The 21,967-nt window shown below is 36.5% G+C and overlaps 1 protein-coding gene across 8 annotated transcripts in view; it reads right to left on the bottom strand.

Annotated features, from left to right (window-relative positions):
* Positions 1-21,967, bottom strand: part of CDKL5 (cyclin dependent kinase like 5) — a 165,006-nt gene that overhangs the window by 56,299 nt on the left and 86,740 nt on the right. For all 8 annotated transcript variants that reach the window (XM_079122784.1, XM_079122778.1, XM_079122781.1 and 5 more), the window contains one exon: positions 6,524-6,569. In XM_079122784.1, coding sequence (XP_078978910.1) covers positions 6,524-6,569 — 46 coding nt within the window. The remainder of the gene's footprint in view (positions 1-6,523; positions 6,570-21,967) is intronic.

Consider the following 21,967-nt stretch of genomic DNA (forward strand, 5'->3'; position numbering starts at 1 on the left):
AAATGCATCCCCAATCTTATGACCTTTTCCAAATCTAATAATTATTTCTTTTCATTAAAATTTTTACTGATTATAAGCCTAAGCCTCAATGAATTTTGGTATTTTGTTATGCATCATTCAAATCTATACTGACTTCACTTAACAATGGTTATGAAGAGAAGATAAATGACCCTGCAAAAAGAAGCACACTAAATCAACTAGCCTGTAGTGCCAAAACAACTTCATTTTAGCAGCCTATTTTTAGGAAATGAATGCTTCTTTACTTTATGCCAGTCATAGATAATAAAAGTGGAGGTAAGTGCTTAAGCATTAAAATTGTAACGAATGAGAGCAGGCAGGAAATGGAGTTATTAATTCCCGAAGTGCAGGCAAAATGTGCACTCTTCATTAATGGGAACATCCTATAAGTTTGTTTCTCTAAGTACTTTTAAGGTTCCCAGCCTGTCCTGCACTTTATGATGAAAATTGAGGCAGCAAATGATGAAATGATGGAGAAAAGGAATACACACTCCACGTGCATGGACTTCTCTACCTAGAGGAGAAGAAAGCAGTAAATTACTTCAGTGGGGCAGTTTTTAAAGGTGAAAATAGCACAAAAATCACTCTCTTCTAGTTGAAATAATCCTTGTGGGTTCTCTATCCAGGCTAGTTCCTCTTGCTCACAAATGAAGAAACCAAGGCTAGAAAGGATAGCTAAGTATCTCAGGATGAGGAGGTCAAGACTGAGTCAAACACAGGGACACAGGTGGCAGTGGTGTAACACAACAAGCTTTGGAGAAAGAGTCACAACACCCAGTTTTGGGTTTACACTCTGCTACTAGACTTGGCCACTTGCTGCTGAAGTGGTCAAGCAGCAAGTACAAGTGGAAGAAAAACTCAGTGAAGATCTTGGGTTTGCATTTTAGTCTTGGTTAATCACATACAAATTCGTCAACAATAAATTGCAGCTGGGGTTACAATGGATTATCCTCAAGGTCTCATCAAGCTCTGAGAGTCAGCACTTCTACACAACACCTGCTTATGTGCATGCTGGCTGAACTCTTCACCAGTTATCACTGAGGGTTTAGTGAAGGCAGGGCTACTCTGACAAAGTTATATGCAGATAGATACATAACTCCACTGAGTGAGAACTGGGTGACATGGCAGAAAAAAGGACATTAGGTAAGAACAAACAAAAATCTGACCTACTTTCATAGGGCTACCAGTGAGGCAAGTTAACATACCTCAAAAATCAAAAGATTCACTAAAGTAAAAGATAACTATTTTTAAGAAAAAAGATCATAAGAGCAAAAGAAATTCAAAGATAAATAAGTGATGAAAAGAACCTAAAGAGAAGCAGAAACTCTATTGTAACTCTATTTTTAAAGAACTGTGGGCTTGGAAAAGAAATCCAGGAATAGCTATAACCTACTTTATGAAATCACAAACCTGACATTTTTGTATAGCCAAAGAGGTCCCCAAAACAGGCCTTAAAACAGATATACTGAAAAAGAAAAATCAATCCATCCTTGTTTGAAACCATAGGGGCACCATGTTTGATTCTGTTTGTCCTGATTGAAGAAGGGACATCAGCAGCAGGGCAATTAACATGGTCAGGGATGTTGGAATGCTGGTGCTACAGTTTCATGTACCCATGAGGACCCTTCAATCTTCAGAGATGAAGAACCGGTAAAAGGACAGTGGAAATTCATGAAGTCACAAGAGGCACAAAATGGTCACCAAGTCTTAGAACAATCCCTGGGATTTGAAAGTGATCCATTTTGGACATGCAAAGGAAATGTGGTGAAACCATGACTAGCCAGGAAGCTCAAGCCCAGTTAATTGAATTCTTTGCTTAATCAAGGGTTGGAAATTTTATTCCAAGACCTCTCTCACAGAGAACTGAGGCTCTTGAATTTAATGACTCAAGATTATGAACTCTTGTTTTGTACCATGATACAAAAGTACAGATTTTTCTAGTGTTTGGGTAAAAACAAGAAAGAAATAACTTGGAGGACAGAAAAGATGATCAATGAAACATGTTTTAATAATTAAGAAGAATAAATATGTCCATCTAAGAGAAAAGTATTTATAGAAAACATAAGCAGCAGGATATGAAAAGCAAGCAATTTCATTTGACATAAAGTTAGAGACTCAACCAAAATTCCACATTAAACATGGACTGCTGCACAGCTCTCTGGAGTCAGCCCCCTCATCATGTACCCAGGTCCAGTGACAAGTAAGGAGGAACCCTCCTCACCCCATCATTTGTACATTCAAGAAAAGAGGAAAGTCCAAAGAATCAAGAGGAATATCCAAATGTGGGCCAAAGATAAATTCTAGATCACAGGTTCTCCTAAAATAAAGATTCAGAAGACAGTATTTTTAATTCTTGCTGGTCCAAAGCCATCTAGCCTAAATCAGTGCTCTTAGATCATTTAATGAGTTTGGGGCAACAGACTCTTGTACATGCCAATGAGACTGATGAACCAACAGTGACAGAATATTATCTTGTGAACATCAAATCTCATTGTAGAAGACTGGAATTATAGGAAGAGTAGGATAATTAGGCCAAATTCATAATTATACATAGTCTGAAAAGTACCTTTTAACTAAATATTCTCTATTATCTTTATAGTCTGTGGTCATTTTTTCCTCTTAGAAAATCCAAATAATGAGCAAATAATTTGAAGACTTCTGGTTGTTTCATGTTTACTAGAATGTTTCTCTGTGGAAACTTAATTGATAAATTTATAATACCATCATTTAGGTATTGCTAAGAATTCACTGAGACTTCAAATTCATCATGAAATGTCAAGAAGCAGAAGTCATCAAAATAAGGAAAAAACTGAATAATGAAGTGATCTCAGATTAAAATTTGCCATCAAACACACCCCCGCCTCCATGCCACACATCCCTCCCCTTTTTCTGGTGCTGGGGACTGAACCCAGGGCTTCAAACATGCTAAGCACATGCACTACCACCGAGTTATAATCCCGGGCCACAGTCCTTCCTTTTAACAAGAGTTTCTGTTCTCACCCCGCAGTATCAGTCTTTCGAGGGAGAATTATAGTAAAAGACACCAAGAAAAAAATGATCTCATAGAATTATGTCAGCTAACAACGAGAAAATAAAAAATCTGAAAAATATGAAGACAGAAAGACAGGAATATAAAAAAATGAAGGGAAAACTGACAAAACCTTTTGTGAATATTCTTTTAATGACCCTCTTTTTATTGTGGAAGTCATTTGTTGCCCTCGTCTACAATTTTATTGTAAAAATTACTCTTCTTCCCAAAAAGTGATTCTTCTTAACCTCAACTATATTAACTATAAAATAAACTTCATAATTTTAGTTTCAATTTTTCAACTTAAAGTTCCAATGTAACATTTTATTTACTATGAAATTTTGTTTCCCATTTTAAATAGTGATTGATATCCTGGGATAATATGGACCTCTTGAACTAAATAGTGGTCTACATTAACATGTAGCCTTGGAGATGTTTTATATAAATTTGTGGCTACATACGGATTTAAGGTGGTAGTATCTTATCAGAATCTTTTAAATTCACCAGAAGGTAATATATACTCTCACAAAATGTCCCTTGATATCATTTAGAGAATACTTGATTAGGATGAACATTAGTCAGACCAAGTACAGATCCTACTTCAGTTTAATGCTGTTTTTATGGAATTATACCATCATCTTTACAAAGATTTTTAAACACTGAACTTAGAATAATCACTATTGCAATATCAAAAGAATATTTTCAGAGTAATAAAAGTGATGAACAAGAGCTACAAGACAATAAGGGCAATATTATTATGACACCATACCTTTTATTATAACAGGCTTTACTGAAATTAAAGATAATAAACTGATTCAGAATTAAATGGTTTACCCAGGAGTTGGGCAGCCTCACCTGTATGAAACTATTTATGTACATTCTACACTCCAAAAATGTTCACCATACACGTACTCTTCCTTTTCATTAAGTAAGACACTACTCTGGCAGGAGGAAAAGGATAAAAGACACAGACAATAGTAGCAGATCTCCCAGGAAGAACTGGAAACAGTAGGAAAGTGGGCCTATAACAGGATGGAACTAAAAATTTTATGAAAAATTGGATATGTCTTCAGATTCTATCACAGAAATGCCTTGGAAGTGTCCCTCTAAAAGTATGCGCAGGTGTACATAGGTGTACATTAACAAAGTGGGATAGGTGACGGGGCTCCATGCCAGTGTGGAATGATGAATAATAATGGTCTGGCAGAGATGAGGGCACAGCAAATTAATGACTTGTCAACTCAGAGAAATAAGGACAGATCTAGACTACACTCATACCTTTGGATGCCAAAGCTAGACACGATCTCTTTTACCTCAAAATGAACCATGTCTCTATTCAGGCACTGTTTTTAATTGTTTTATTATTATTTATTTACAGGTCTTAATTTTACCAATAGGTCATAAGATACTTGAGTTATCTCTATTGCCCTTACAGTACCTGTCTTGGTGTGTAATAAATTTCTGCAGATAACACCATTGATTGCCACTCTGAAGGTATCATAACAGGTAAAAATATATAATATGGCAGGGAGGGGAAGAATAGAAATTCAGTGGATTAGACAAAGGGGAATGAAGGGAAGGGTGGGAGGATAGAAATAAGAAAGACACTGGAATGAATCTGACATAAGTTTCCTATGTACATATATGAATACACCATAGTGAATCTCACTATCATGTACATCCACAAGACTGGGATCCTAATTAAGAGTAAGATACACTCCATGTTTGTATAAATATATCAATATAGACTTAACTGTTATGTATAACTAAAAATAACAAATTAAAAAGTATAATTGTAGCAAATCATTGGTATGCATCAGATAGAGACTGTGAAGAATATGGTACTTAGCTTTTTTTAAAGCAATGGTACAAATGGCCTAGATTGCACTCCTTTTTAAAAACTCAATGACAATTATTATTTTTGGTGATATCTGATGCTTGCCGATGTGCCCTGCAAGATGAATGCACAGCCAGAAGTCTCTACACGAATTTGAAGGTTGTGCTTTCATCTACTGATGCAACCACTCTTTTTAGGAGATCATCATTTGTCTCTGGGCCGCCTGTCGTTAGTCCAAAGTCACTGCTCAAAGAGCTCATTTCCAATGGTCTCACAGTGGGTTGGCCCAGGGCTACTGCTTCCTTTAGACTACAGCACAACTTTTGAAGCATGCCCTCTGCACTCACCCCAGCCCAGAATAAGCTAAAAGCATTTTTCCATTGCCTTCCTTTAAGGCTGCCCTCTTCAATGGCTGCTAAAGTTCCCAGATGATATGCATGTGCTCCACATAACCAGCACATCAGAATTCGGTTACATCAAATACTACTGAATCTATCCTGGGACATTTTTGTTAGCAAGCCCTTTTAGTTATTTTATGTCAGCTGAGTATCTGAGGGTGAGGGTGAGGAGAAGCTATTCATAAATATAGAAGTTAGTGTCTTACAGAGCTTACTTCCTCAGCTGTGCTGAGGAAGGCAGGCTGTGATGGCAATCTTCACATTTCTGATTCAAAGGTTGATGCAATGTTAGTACCTCTTACCCCTAGGTCATTATTTTTCAAATGGCAAGTTGTGACTCATTAGTAGTGGAATCAATGTATCTGATGTCACAATAGGCATTTATCTGAGTTTATATGAATGGAACAGAAAATGGAGTACCTCACATTAGTACAATAAAGTAGTTTGTGATACTTCTGTTTCAGTTAGATATAGTACAGTATGTGTGTGGACACTGAGTTAGGATACAAATGTATTTCTACTGGCATTCTCTGTCCAAAAACGTTTGAAGAAACACTGCCTACAACTCCTTAAAGGCCATACAGATTTTCATGATCAGTTGGTTATCTTTGGCTGGCCAATGGTAGAGAATTAAAACCTAATGAATTACTGAATTGCTATATTTTAAACTTTCTTACCCAGCATAGAGTAATTTTAATATTCTATTTGAAATGATCTGGATGTGTGATCAAGACCTTCAAAGGATGATATTTCTTCTCAAAAAACTTTTATTTTTCAAATGAGTGATTCTAAATATAAAATTGCCCCCCTGATACTGTTTCCCATTTATCCTTGCATTTCTAACTCTGACTAGGAGCTGGGGAGCACAGGAACCAGTACAGAAAGCTTTCACAAAACACTTGCTACTTATGTGACCCAGAGAAGCATTTACTTTAAATCAGCGTTTTCATTTTAATTATATTTGGAAATAGCATAGATGACTTCTATCCAGTCCTTGAAGCAAGATTTCCAATGTTGATTGTACCTTAAAACACATAATAAATGTTGTAATATCAGGAGATATGAAAAGATTCACAGGGAAGGAACTAAATTTTTAACCCAAAGCATGGTAATAAGTTATATTCACTTTCTGAGAATATGACTTTAAAATCTTAGGAAGAGATAGGGCATAACCAGCTAAACCCCACCTCTTCCACACTTCATTTACAAAATCTTAATAAAGGAAAAAAAATACATGTATACCTTCACTGTCCTTGAATTTCTTGATTGCGACAATTTCATGTGTTTCCTGCAAAGGAAAAAGGCAGAGGGAAAGTCATTCTTTAATGGTTTTCCAATTGGGGAATCAATTGCCTGGGATAGAGTAGCAAGAACCCAGAAAGTAAAAAACCAGATCCTCTTCCTCCATAGCCCTCCAATTCTTGGTTCCAAAACTCTCTTTCTTACCACTCTGTAGACACTGTCAAGGAAGGTGAAGGAAAAAGGGGAGAGGAAAGGGCACAAAGAGCTGAGATGGCGACCGGAATATGCATGACCCATCAAATAGAAGTGTTGATGTCTTCAGGCTACTTGAAAGTGGCAGGATATAAAAGGAATAAAAAGAGTATAATGAGACATCAAAAATATTCATATAACCCTTGCTACATTTTGGCATATTTTCTTCCATTAAATATTTCTCAAATTGGAATAGTAATGTAGTACATCTTGTTGTATATTGCTTTTATTTCACTTGATACTGTACAAGCAACATTTTGACCTGTCATTTCTAAACCACCATTTTTAATGGATGATTATTTAACCAGTCTATCAATGAACCACTTCAATACCTGCAACTTTATTTCCATAAGGTAAATTCTGTAGCAAGACAATTGGTTCAATTATATATGAATATAATGTTAAAGGGTCCTAATACATATTGCCACACTGACAATGAAAACTATCACTTCACAGTTCCCTTCAGCAGTATATGAGAATACCCAGTCTACAACCAATGCCAAATGACATATAATTATTTAAAGAATCTCAAGAATTCACTGAGATTAGAGAAGTTTTCTTTTATCACTTGCTTAATGCAATTGAGATCTACTAGGGTAAATTTTTTTTCTTGTTGATTCATGGATGAAAACTTTTACCAAAATTTCCCCAGGTTGACATGATTATTGAAATACTTAGGAAAAATTTTGTTGTTGCTAAATATATCTTGTTATTATATAATCAAACATTGATATAGGCCTTTGTAATTAGGTCCACTACTTTTGTTCCCAAACTCCTCATTTAACTTTAGGGCAGTTGGTATTTATCCACATTTATGCACCTGAATATTTTAATGATTTAATGTCTTTCCTTAAATATTTATCCATTTGTAATTTATTTTAATATGACACAATGAGTGAATCTAGATTTAACATCATTTCTAAATACAGAATCAATTTTCCCAATCCCCTTTGGTATGGAATTTTAGTTCTTTGTTGTATTTTATATCCTCACATACATATTCTAGGTTTGCTTTCAGAGCTTTCTAGTCATCTCGAGTTCAGTCCTGTGTAGCCTACTATTCTTATGCCAGAACAACGTGAAATTATTGGGAGCTTAAACTTTTAAATTAACCTGAAGTTACAAACCCTGATCTTATATTGCTCTGTTAAATGAATTTATTTTTGAAAATAGGTTTTGGCTGTCAAATCTGTAATTATACACACATGAGCTATTAAGTTCATCTATATTTATTTACATATTGAATTGGCTTCACTGTTTACCAACAGCCATTTCTCCTATGGTTTTCATGTATTTGGGTGAAATACGCATTATTGAGTGAAATATTTGCATTAATTTTTTATTCAGCCAGAGTGGATTTCTGAATGGCTTTCTGAGGAAGTATCGTATTTTCCTGAACATCCTCACACATTCATGGCAAATTGGCAGAAGGAAAGGGAAGTCTTACATTCTTACAGAGGGAGTCCCTGTAAGCTTGTGTGTACCACAAAGCCCTAAAAGATACCATTCACATCATTGACGTGGTAAATCTATATGCTTATTAAAGCAACTTTAAAGGAGATAGGAGTGAAGTGTCTTGCAACAAAATCCATATGCTATATACTTTTCCAAGAGGAAGAAAATTAAGGGTTTGAAAAGAAGGACTGCCATTTTTGAACATAAAGAAATTATAGTAATAGTATATGAGATTCTAAATAGGGAGCAATACCCTGATGGTTTCTAGTATTCGGTGCTGTAGAAAAGTCATCTGTGGCCAATTTGGCTTTTGTTCTTTTTATTTTCTGCCTTATTACTCTTAGAACTTTCCATTTTCTTTAGAATAAAAATTTGAAATTATCAGAATATATCTAGAGGGGAATGTGTATATTTTTTGAACTAATATTACCAAAAGATCAATGAAATTAGAACTGTTTCTGCTCCTATTTTTTTAGTATTTTTCACTATAAACTTCAGGGGTGCTTAACCACTAAGCCACATCCCTAGCCCTTTTTACATTTTATTTTTGAGACAGGGTCTCACTAAGTTGCTGAAGCTGGCTTTGAACTTATGATCCTCCTGCCTCAGTCTCCCAAGTTGCTGGGATTACAGGCATACACCACCATGCCAGGCTAAACCTCAGAACTTTGAGATGGACCTTTCATAACTATTTAATATGTTTTGTTCACTATTGCATCATTTGTGCCTAAAACAGCAGGCACACTGCTGTATCAATTTTGTTACTGGCTCCATTTTAGGTTTCTTGATTTTCTTTCCTTATCTCAGTCAACTTCTGCAATTTTTGCCTTGTTTCAGTTTGTTCTCTCTGTAGAGGTCATATTTTCATGGTTCTCTTTCAGGAAACTAAGCCAATGTCTTAACTTCATCTGCTTGTTACAAAAAAAAAAAATCATCTTCAGATCTAGGTGCTCCTTCTACATCCTCAGGGAAATGTTTTCTTTTGCCATGTCTTTTCATAGTGTCTCCCCTCCATTTTTTTTTTTTCTTTTTTGGCTTCACCCTAACTAAAGATGAAAAGAGAGCCACCAGAACTGGCAAATATCTGGCAGCAAAAAGGGAACTTGGATTCTTCAGCCATCTGAATTTCAAATACAGATCGATGTAGTCTGAGCCTGATTTAAAAACCTGGATTCCTAGCAAAGATTCTTATTGTGTTTGGCTAGTCTGAGGCTGGACTGCCTGGGCAGGGTTCTCTAAATAAGAAGTTGGAGGCGCACATGCCACTTGCCGTTTCCTGTGTGGGCTCTAGAGAGCACATTTCCTAGCACAGTCTGCTCCCACACTTCTCTGTGAATGCATGCCTCTTTTGATCCTTTTCTACTTCTTGTTTTACTGTATCTGGAGGCATTTTAGTCTCTGAAATGATCTGGAAATATAGATGCTAATGTGGAATAGTGGGGCATAGAGAACTCCAGCTCTTTGCTATCCAGCCTCTAATGGGCATGGATTCAAGTCTTTTCCTATTCCCTTTGCATATTTTGTCCAATTCATGTTCACAAAGGTGAATAAAAAGCATGACATTCAAGACTATGCTTGTTAATCCATTCCTGCTAATGAAATAAATTCTCCTTGGACTTTGTCAATAATCTTTGATGGTTATTATTATTATTATTTTAATTTGCAGCACTGTTATGAGCTTCTGTTTTTATTTTTAAATATCTTCATGGGTATTTAACGGAAAGGCAGGAGGTGACCACATGCCAAGCTTTATTACTTGTTCTGCCACCACCCTGAGATGACATACAAAACATGGGTGTAGACAAACAAGAAAAAATACATGACAAAAAAACCTTGAAGAACTTGTGTTTTAAATTCAATTTATTCATGAAATCATGCCATTACCCCCACAACGTCTGCAACAGAATGTCACCAGCTGTAGTTAGCAAGATAGGCATAACTTGCTATTTGTTTCAGTGCCTTGCTCTGTATAAATAATGAGGTAGTTAAAAGCTGATATTTTAAGAAGCAAATTAAGAATGTGATAAAATATATCAGTAATCCATTAATGATAATCCCATACCTCATCCTTAATTCTGTCTCAAAAATGGAATTTGGAATACAAAAAGAAAGAATAGGTAAATTTTTAGATAAAGGTTCCTGACTTGTATTAACTATGTGAGAAAAAGAACTATATTAAGGCATTTAACAGTTCCCAGAATAAATTTTCTCAGCAGAAAGAAAAAACCCAGAAAGAGAATGAAAAGTGTTATTAGTAGTAACTAACACAGAAATATCTGGAGGACCTATAGTTAGTTCTTCCAGTATCACAAGATCTCCACCCCATGGCTGAGGATGTAGTTTAGTGGTAAAGCACTACATGCTGGAGGCCCTCAGTTCCAACTCCAGCACTGCAAAACAAAAACAAAATCAAAACTCCACCCCATAAAAAACAAGCCTCAATCACCAACAAACCAACCAACCAATCATATTGGACAAAGAGACGGGTAATCATGAACCCACTCCTGTTGTTGACTGCCTAAAGTGCCTGAGTCACTGTTTTATTCTCAGTATTAATTTTCCTTTACTTAAGATTTTGGTAAAGCACTAATTGGTATTAACAGTCATAAAATTTACTAACTTACTTTAGAATGCGGTTATGTAACAAGGCTTTGGAAGAGTGAATTCTTTAAACTGATCAAGGACTGTGTAACGCAGCAGCAGGAACCACTGTATTAAATGTTTTGCTCTCAAGGTTAAAATCCAACATGCATCATGAAACAGGACAGACAAAAATACTGATTCTATTTCATTCTACTATTCATGGATTAAGCCATTTCAAAGGTTATACTTTACAATTCATTCTTTAATTACTCTCTGAGGAAGCCCTTCCTTGGGAGAAATACTTATTTCTTCATCCGAACAGAAAGGAATACAACCTCACAAGTATTTTAAATATGTTTATATGCAAATATCCCAACAGTCTAACGCTTTCCCAAACTCACATGCGACTTCAGCAGGACCAAAAACAAAGATACCATTACTTTGTAGACTGATATGGCATCCAAACAAGTAAGCTCTATTTTCAAATATTTTTAATAACTTTTGTGCCAGGCACAATGCTAAGGGCTTCCCCTGGATTATATTATTCAATCCTCAAATCATCACTCTGAAGAGGATTTTATACTTGTTTTAGAGATGAGGATACCAAGTTCAGTGAAGTGTCAAAATTTACCCCAAGGTCACACAGCTGAGACATAGGAGAGGTGACATTTGAAACTCAGTAAGACTGATCTGGGATGTCATTTCTCAACCATGACCATGCATGTAATACTACCTTTGCAAACCATACATGTAAAAATTATGTTGTGGAAAAAGGATAGATTCTAAAACACGCATGCATACAAACACAAAATACAAAGATACACCTTCCAAGGAGGGATCAGTATTTCTTTTCCACATCTCTCTGAAAAAAAAAAAAATATTAGCACCAATAAACATTTCTGAATCCTTTTTCCTTCCCCCCCCCCCCCCCCGATGGTGGTGTTTTGTTTGTTTGTTTGTGCTTTTGCTGAGGCTGCTTTTGCTGAGGCTGGCTTTGAACTCCTGTGATTCTCCTGTCTCAGCCTCCCAAGCCACTGGGATTATAGTGCCAGTGATGTGTGCCACTGTGCCAAGCTTCCAAATAGTTTTCCAACAATATCTGTTATCTATGTACTTAAAAGTCCACACAACTATTTCACTATTTCCATCTTTATTCTTTTATAGAGATCTAAAATAACTGAAACTGACATCATTTTTTACATTACAAGTAAAACCATAAAATGAGAGTAACTCAAACTCAGGGTACATTCTCTATAGCAGGGAGAATATAACAGAGATAATGTGTTTGCTAAGTACACAGAAATATAAAACATTGGGTTTTTTTTTGTTTTTTTTTTTTTGGTGCTGGGGATTGAACCCAGGGCCTTGTGCATGAGAGACTAGCACTCTACCAACTGAACTATATCCCCAGCCCATTGTTCATAATATGCAATGATAAAGCTAGACTTCTTCAAGAAATCCTGTGGAGATTGTGACTTTGTGTGTGTGTGTGTGGGGGGTGATCCTGGGGATTAAACCCAGGGGCACTATACCACTGAGTTACATCCCCAGTCCTTTTTATTTATTATTTTGAGACAGGGATCATCAGGTTTGAGGCTGGCTTTGAACTTGTGATCCTCCTGCCATGACTCTAGTCACTGGGATTACAGGTGTGTGCCACCGCACCTGGCTGTAACTCATATTTTTTATTACTTGAAAATTACTGTAGTTTGTCAATACTAAAAGTTAGATTTACTGCTAAATTTAAGTATCTTAGACCAAATCAGGAAGGAAACAATTTAGTACAGCCAAAAGGGGAGCATCTCAAGCTGTCAGCTAACAAATGTCTACTGGGCTTCTGCTTTAGGTAAGGTTTTCTGTTGCATCCTGTGTTTGACATGAATAAGGAAATGAAGCTGCCTCAGGTACACAGAAGCTTACAACCTAGTGTGTAATAATGCATGACAGTAAGTTAAAAATGCATGACAAAAGTTGAAAAGTACAGCAAAATGTTGTATAATATGCCACAGGAGTTCAAAAAAGACTAATCATGCAAATATATAGAAAAAACAGTACACTTCTTTCAGATTTAGCAGTTGAACAGATCTTGGCTTATTTGCTTCAGATCTCTCCCTTGCCTTCTGAAATGTAAAATGTCATAAATATAGCTTCATTCATTCCCATACCCTCTTCCAGAGGTAACTTCTATCCTGAAGCTGGAATGTATCATTCCAATCACACATTTTTGTTTCTACTAATGAATTCACCCATAAACGTTTTCACTATTGTTTTGTACATTAAAAATCATATAACTAGCATGTTACTGTATATATCTTTTTGCAACAGCTTCTTTTTAACATAATGATGTGCATTTGAAATTGAAACCTAAATCTAGTTCAGTGGTTCTCAACTGGGGCAATGTGTCCCCCTCCAAGACATCTGGGGCCACTTTTTGTTGTCAAAAGGGGGAAAGAGATCTATTGGCATCTAGTGAGTAGGTCTGTTATACATCCTACAGTGCACAGGACAGTCCCCACAACACAGAATTATCCAGTACCAGATATTAATAATGCTGCTATTCATTTTAACTAGTCACTTAATAACAGTTTATTCATTAAACTATTTTATTTATTCATTTTAACTATGTTGTGATATCCCCTACAGATATTCCCCTTGTGAGACTGATCACTTGTTAAGGACTTATCCACCAACTGACAGGGATGAAATCATGAAATTTCAGGCAAAGCTTTGCTGAAAATATTATTGTATTATAAAAATAAATTTTAAACAAGAGATGATTAAAAGACCAGTTCTTCAAGAATTATTAAGATTATTAATCCTAACACTAAAATGCCCACATTCATCTCATTTTTCATAAAACAATGATTACTTTTACAATAACTTCTGAAATATGATTCCATTAAAATATTATATGAGATATATTAAAAGATATATTAATACATATTATTTACTTTTTTGTTAAAAATTCATTTGGCCAAAACCAATTTAGCCAAGTCCTGGTAAATCTACACCAATAGCTCAAACAATTGTTATTAAGGTTCACATTATGGAGATATCACAGGACACACTAGTGTACACTCCAGACAGTTCACAATTTGAATTTATTTGTATCTAAGAGTATTTTATGGAAAAAGGAAAACCCAATGTATTACTTCATGCTGAGGAAGCCTCTAAAAGGAGTATAGTCTGATGAAAATATTAATACTCTATTAAGAATGTGAGATAGCACATAAAGCAAAACAAGGTAAATGTGAGAAATGGGATCTTGTACATAGACTTCCTACAGAAAATGTCTGTCTTCAAATCAAGTTGATAAAATTCCTACACAACAAACTCTTTCTCCTTCATTTCCATTAAATATGAAATTGCTTCTACCCTAAGATCAATCTGCATTCTTTGAATCTTTCATTAAGATGTGAAATGGGAACACACAAGTGTAAAATATTCAGTCAGAATGCCTAACCATTCTCACATCTTCCCCCACTAAACCTGGGCCTGTCTTCTGTCCCATTTTTCAGTGAACACTAGCCAGTAATTTAGAATCACTCTTTACTTTTCTCTTGCCTGTTCCTCCAAATCCATCCAGTCTATCACCAAGTGGTGGTGGGTTTTTACTTTCTAAATCTTTTTTCCAATTTACCTGAATCCTCCCTTACTAGGTCAAGCCCTTGGTACTCTGACCTGGAGCACTCCCTTGCCTCCTTACCTGCAAATGTGTTTGCTTCCAGCAACCATGCTTTGTGTTCGAAATTGGACATCTGATTTCATGCCCCACCATTTCCCCTTAAGTTTTCCCCAAACTCCACTGACCAAACAACCCTATTACAGCTCCTCCAGATGGCAGGAAAGGCCATCAGGACAATCCTCTCGCCCCCTCTCCCCAGGTATCCCTTGCTTGCTAAGCCCCAGTCATCCTTGCCATTCATTTTCTCTCCTGCTACAGGGCCTGCTCCCTTTGCCCTTGCCCCACTCAACCCTCAATGATCCCTCAAATTCTGGCTCAATCTGCACTTACTACAACCATGAGGAGGTCTGAAGCCCATCTGCTCTCTCAGCACACGCCTCTTCCTTATAACCTGCATCAAAGTTCCACCTTTTCATATTGATATGAACACCTGATCAAGGTCTGACTCTACACTGCAAGCTTGTGTGAGAGAGAAAAGGCCAAAAAGGTGCTAAGCAAGAAAGATGAAAAGCCAGTCCTTGCAAATGTCTGACTATACTGCGTCACCAATTCAAAGCACAGATCCTGCTGACCCAGCTCATCTTTCCTGTTGGGCCTCATTTACTAATTCCACCACAGCTTAACGGAGAAACACTTTTTTCTACCATAATAAAAGATAGTACATTCCTTAGTACACAAGGAAAAACAAACAAGCCAACCAAGAATGCAGGCTACAAATACATTTATTTTTTAAGGACAGTATATTCCCTAGGAGACATATTAGAATAGATCTGTTCTTCTATGCTTTAAAACGTTTCAAAAAACAAAGACAACACAGGAGACATAATATAAGACCCTTCAGATCTAGCCTTCTCCAGAAGTCCCTCAGTAGGTAGGATTTAAATCAGGTCTTAAAAGTTCAGAAAAAAATGATACTGTCTTGATTCAAACCCTCTTTTGCTACTTGGCTACTCTGGCCTCCTGCAGATCTTAAAAATGCACTGCAAAATGGCTGTTACTTTCTTCCTCAAAAATTTCTTCCACACCAGTACCATAAAATGGTTGTGTTTACTATGTTGCCAATATGTATCAAGTTATAATAGAGGTTCACTAAATTTAAAAATGATTATTCTGGGGGCTGGGGAGATAGCTCAGTTGGTAAGCACAAGGCCATGGGTTCAATTCCCAGCACCACAAAAAAAAAAAAGATTATTCTGTGATTTATTTCTCCACCTGAAACAATAAAATGACTCTCCTTCACTGTCACCTTTATTCCATTCTGTAACAAAACTAGTAAGATTTCCTCTAGCCTGACAAAAAGTAAAATGAAAACAAAGCCATTGCATAACTATAAATATGTCAATTTGCACTGAGACATTCCCAGTGAGAGAACGGTCATGAGATTGGTAACTGATTAATATTTATGTTGCTGACAGTGCTGTGTAGTAACCTGGTCCCCAAACCCTCAGACCACTGGACTTCCCACAGTACTTACAATGAAGACTTGAACTATTTTTATTTACACATTAGAAGTAAAAGTCTCCAGTAAGGCTGCGAGACCAGATGCTTGAAATATAAAAACAAAAACACATAAAAGTCTCACACCATTTCATTAATAAATGCAAACCCACATACCAAGTAAATCTCTCTTAAAGTATTTCTAATATGGCTCAGTGTAACTGTTATCAGTAGATTACTAATAATCTGAAGAAACATTGGCTGATAATGTCAAAGGATGAGCTAAGTGGGCTAGTTCACACAGAACTACACACTGAAAATGAGTATATCTTATTATATATAATCAGGCATATCTTTTTCATTTGTTTGTTTTTGTGGGCTGGCATTGAATCCAGGCCCTTAGACATGCTAAGCAAGTGCTCTACCATTGAGCTTTATCTCCAGCCCTAGTGGGTACATTTTTGTATGTACATGATACTTCAATTAGGTTATTTAAGATGAATCACTTATAAATAATTCACCTCATAGTTACAGATTAATATAAATTTGCTACCTTTATGTTCATATTATAGACTAATTAATAAAATGTTCAAAAACTAAAATGTAGTTAAGATGAAAAATTAGATACCTAAACAACAATTTTTGCTAATCCCTCTGGCAGAGCCAACAGCGACTCTTCTAATAAAAAGGGAGATACAAGCTGGGCACAGTGGTGTATGACCACAATCCCAACTACTTGGAATGTTGGGGCATAAAGATTGTAAGTTGGAGGTCATCCTGGACAACACTGAGAGACCTCCATCTAAAAAAAAAAGTTGGGGGGGCGCTGGGGATATAGCTCAGTTGGTATAGTGCTTGCCTCACGTGCACAAGGCCCTGAGTAATCCCCAGCATCGCAAAAATAAAAAGCAAAGGGACAGGCAGGTGGATTGTCAATGCAATCTAGCTCCATATTATCACACAAAATGTGAGATATATTTGATTTTCACATAATTCACACTTTCATGCATTATATGTAAATGCCCTCAAGCTACCTTGCATCATCAAATTCAGACCATGACATGACAGCAAATGAACGAAAATTTCAAAGACTACATACGTGGTGATGATGCCTGTCAGGCTGCCTTCAATTTGGTAATATTAATCATCATACCTATACTGCAGATATTATGCAACTGTGTTACTATTTCATTTTGCCCTTATTTTATAACAATGAAGAGATAATGAGAAAATGAAAGTTCTACTTCTAGTGATCATGTAATTGAGACCAAGATAGCATTAATTAGGCATGCCAAATACAGGCAATCTACAACCTCAATCAAACAATCATTGGACTTAAGCTATGTTCAATTGTGAGCAAAGAATACAAAATTTAAATTTAAATGCAGAAAATATATCCTCAAAGATTATCTTGCTGTAACAGAACAATAATTTATAGCATACTAAATCTAAGCTGTACCAAGAAAGTAAAGCTTTTCAATTTTGTGTAATCAATTTAACCTTGCTTTTTAAGCATCTACTTTTGACTTCAACTTACATTCTATAGTAGCTCAGTCCTTTCTGATTTATAATCTCTTTCTGGTAAATGCTCAGTTTTTCATACTTTCTTCCTGCCTCTACCAAGATGGCAGCTGGGTGTATGGATAAGGGTGGGAAAACAGAACTTCACAGAAGGCAGGGAGGGGCTTTCAGGTCTCCAAGACAAGGTTCCTTCTATTTTGGATACAGGCCTGCTGCTGCTGCTGCTGCTGCTATTGCTAAATACTGCAGGAGCTATAGACTCTGGTGTCTCTTGGCTCAAGGCCCAGGAGTCTGACCCAGTTGGTTAGGCTCCCTCTCAGTTTTATTGGTGCTGAAGACATCCAGACACTGGAATCTCATTTATACCTGACACATACCCCTCAACACAGCTTCCCCACTGACAGGTTCATTGACTCTCAACCCAGCTACCTGGGGTGTGCAGTACCTTTGAGTACTTAGAAGTCACTCACAAACTGAAGGAGGCCCAGGAATCTTCTCTCAACCTACCCACACTATGCTTCGTTTCTTCTGCTGTTGCTACTTCACCTATAATAAGGCAACTCTGCAGGTGGTTTCTTCCCTGAGTTCCAAGAGAGGAATGGGGCATAAGCTTCCTTGCTTTTGGCTTTACCCCCAACATACACACCCCTGTAAACTCAGAATTTCAGTTTTCTGAGATGGTTGTGTTGAGGAATGTGAAGACATACCTGTCCTCTGGCCTGCTCTAACTCTGCCTCTTCTGCCCACATTGCTTTGGTACCTGAAAGGGTTGTCTTTCATTTCTCCTTTAATTCTCAGGAATTTCCCCTATAAAGTGGCATTCATGCTATGCTCTCTCCTGGAGCCATGATAGAAGAAAAGTTAAGGAGAGAAAAACCAATTTATTGACCAAAAATACATTAACCAGGTATTCCAAAAATATTACCCCTATTAAATATATAAAGATTCAGGTATACAGTGATAGAAGAAAAAACAAAGAAAGCCTTAAGCCTTTTCCCATGGCGACAACCGCCCCACAAGAACATGCCTCTCACAAAAGATCTTCATCCCGCTCCAGAAGAGAAGAAGAAAGCCAAGAAGTGCCTGGTACAGAACCCCAATTCCTATTTCATAGGTGTGAAATGTCTAGGATGCTCTAAAATCACCAGTCTTTAGCCACACACAAACAATAGCTTTGTGTTGGCTGCTCCACGGTCCTCTGCCAGCCTATCAGAGTTTTAGAAAAGTAAGGTTTATAGAAGGGTGTTCCTTTAGGAGGAAGAAACACTAAAAGAAACCTGAATAAAGATGAGTGGGAACACATCCCAATTAACATATTTTAGATAAGAAAAGAAAGGCTTAAAATTACGGTCAGAGTGAAAAAATACGTAGTCCAAATGAAGACAAAAATCTATTGTTCTACTGAACTAGTGATATCAGATAACAGCTCGCTATAGTCTTTTATCAAGGGGGGCCTAACTTCCTCATGATCAATTTTTCCAGTAAGTTATGTGGATATCACTGAAGTCAGCATACTTAATTTTTGCAGATACTTGTGCATAAACAATATATAGATAGCTAACAACAGTATGGCCAGTTATTCACTGCTTCCTGGGGAGCCCTAACAGAAACCAGGCCCCTGACCATGCATATGCTCATACCTTCTGCTGAAGATAGAGATATTAAATGGTTATAAATTAGTTCCTAAGAATGTTTGATTCTGTTATGCTAATATTCATCAACATGCTGATAAATCATGCATGTATGTATATAAAATCTATTAAGTCTAGATTTTGACAAATACCATGCTACACTAATTTTACATTTTGCTATAAAATAAGACAATGTGAATACTGAAATCTGGCAAGCATAGTCAACATAACAAGTTTTAATTTTTTCCAATTCATGAGAAATACAGCTGGTTTTACAATAGAAGCAAGGTTAATGAAACTCTGAAGTTTAAAAGAAATGAATTATGTTCTATAATAATATCTTCAGGCTACCAGGGCACAAGGTCCTCAGGTGCACAATCACTATGACACTCACAAGATAAGAAAGACTGTGAGGTACATCAAGAGAAACTCAGAAACTCCATATCCAAGTGCTGCAGTGAATTTCCTCCAGGGATGCCATCATCACATGTTCTGACAGATATGTTCACACATAAGCAGACATAGAAACAGAAGAGGACAACCAAAATCTGAAAAAGTTCCAAGTCACTGCTTTTTGCCATAGCTATATTCACATAGGAAACTGAAAAATACATTCAAATAGATAGTAACAATTTTTCTTTTCTTAAGAACATACTTTCAAAATATCTAGCTAACTTAGTGAAAATCCCTTGTATCTTCTATGCATTGTGGGAAAAATTAGAAAATGCCAGACCACATGTGAATCAGCAGAATGTAATACTTTTGAAAGAATTTGGTCTGGTTTGTTCTTATGTCCAAGAACCTAGGATCTTGTAAATGATAAATATACATAAAACGTCTGCTGAATTGAACATATTGTTACATAGGCCTGGAAGAGAACTATTTACCACCATCACATAAGGAAGCTTGATGACCTCTACATGCTACCTGGAGCACTAAAGCAAAAAAGAGCAGACAAAACTCCTCAAAATGGCAATGCCTTGAAATAACAGTGATGTGTAAGTCTCAAGCAGTTAAGTGTTTCAAGAGAATTAGCCAAAGAATGCTATAAACTTAAACATTTTTGTGTCTGGTTACCTAATGTCAAGAATATTACTGAAAAATAAGGAACTCAGCTCAATAGGAAAACAAATAAGTAAACCAGTAAAAAATGGGCAACAAACCTAAACAAACATTTCTTAAAAGAAGACAAATGGCCAATAGGTATATTAAAAAATGTTTAGCATCACTATTTATGAGGGAAATATGAATCAAAACAACAATGAGGTATCAGTTCACTCTAGTAAGAATAGCTATTGTCAAAATGACAAAAGACACTGCTGGTAAGGATGTGAATAAAAGGGAACCCTTGCACACTGTTGGAAGGAATGAAAATTAGTATAATCATTATGGAAAAGAATATGGAGGCTCCTCAAAAAATTAAAAATAGAACCACCATATGATTCAACAATCCCACTACAGGTATACAGCCAAAGGTAATGAAATCAGTATGTCAAAGAGTCATCTGCATTCCCATATTTACTGTAGCATTATTCACAATAGGAAATATATGTAATCAACCTAAGTAAGTGTTCATTGACAGGTGAATGGATAAAGAAAATGTGGTACATATACACAAAGAAATACTGTTCAGCCATAAAAGAAAAATTCCTGTCATCTGAGACATCATGGAACTAAAGGTCACTATGTTAAGTGAAATAAGTCAGGCACAGGAAGTACCACATAATCTTGCTCATATGTGGACCAAAATGGTTGATCTCACAGGGAAAAAAAAGAAGATCACTGACACAGAGTGTTAAAATTCTCTTTGAATAGTACTTTTGAATAGTAAAGGTTTTAGTGAGGTCATCATTTTGTACATAATAGATATTTAAAAATACACTTGGCTGTCAATCACAAGAATTCAGGAAAAGAATGATATATTACATACCATGTAGCCTGATGGCTTTCCAAAGCTTTACAAGATAAAGTTCTAATTCCATGCTTTACCTCATAACTTTTAAGGAAAAGGTCCCTCGCTCCTATCACACCTAAATATTTGCAGTTTCTTAGCTGAGCCTTCACCTGTACTTTCTTCTCTTTCCACACACTCCTTAAGCATTCATTCATTCTTTCTTCATTCATTTCACAAACATTTTCCAAGCTCCTACGACGTGACAGACACTGTGCCAAGCACTGGATATGCATAGGGAGTAGGAGCAAGAGTGTCCTTCTTCTCATGGAGGTTACATTCCGGAAGGACAAGACATACTAAAGTAAGCAAGTAACAGAACAAGACAACTGCTTCTAGTGGAAAACAAAATGGGCAACCAATAGTGTCCCTTCGGGTAGCAAAATACCCCAAAGAAGAGACATTTCAGCTTTCCTTAAATGACAAGAAGCCAGCTCTCCCATTTCTACTTCATTACTACTTCACCTTCAATCCCCTCCTTTGGGAAGAACTGTAGGATACATTGGCTTATTTTGTATACTCTTATTTTATGATTCCTAGGTACCCTATCCACACCTCCAGCAAGCACTTTCTTCAACTTCCCTGGAATCTAACCTGGCCAGACAGTAGTTAAGATCTGTAAGAGTAAGTGCCTCATTTAACTCTATGCCCTTAAGACTTAGCAGAAAGGTCCCCAAAAGGATGGGATGGATGAACTGGACAGTTTGGTTATTCCAAGCACCTCTTACAGTGACCAAGAAGGAATGAAACAAGGGACATACTGGGCAAAGAAATGAGATATGAAAATCATATTAAAAACATGGCAGATGGACTTAAATGATTATTTTGTTAAAAGGAATGCCTGACTTTTAAAATGAATGTCTTGTTTTTTTTACATTTCTATTCTCTGTCTGTGAATTCAAAGGCAGAGAGTATACCCAATCACTGCC

Source organism: Sciurus vulgaris (genome assembly GCF_902686455.1).
Source record: "Sciurus vulgaris genome assembly, chromosome: X".
Taxonomy (NCBI): Eukaryota; Metazoa; Chordata; class Mammalia; order Rodentia; family Sciuridae; genus Sciurus; species Sciurus vulgaris.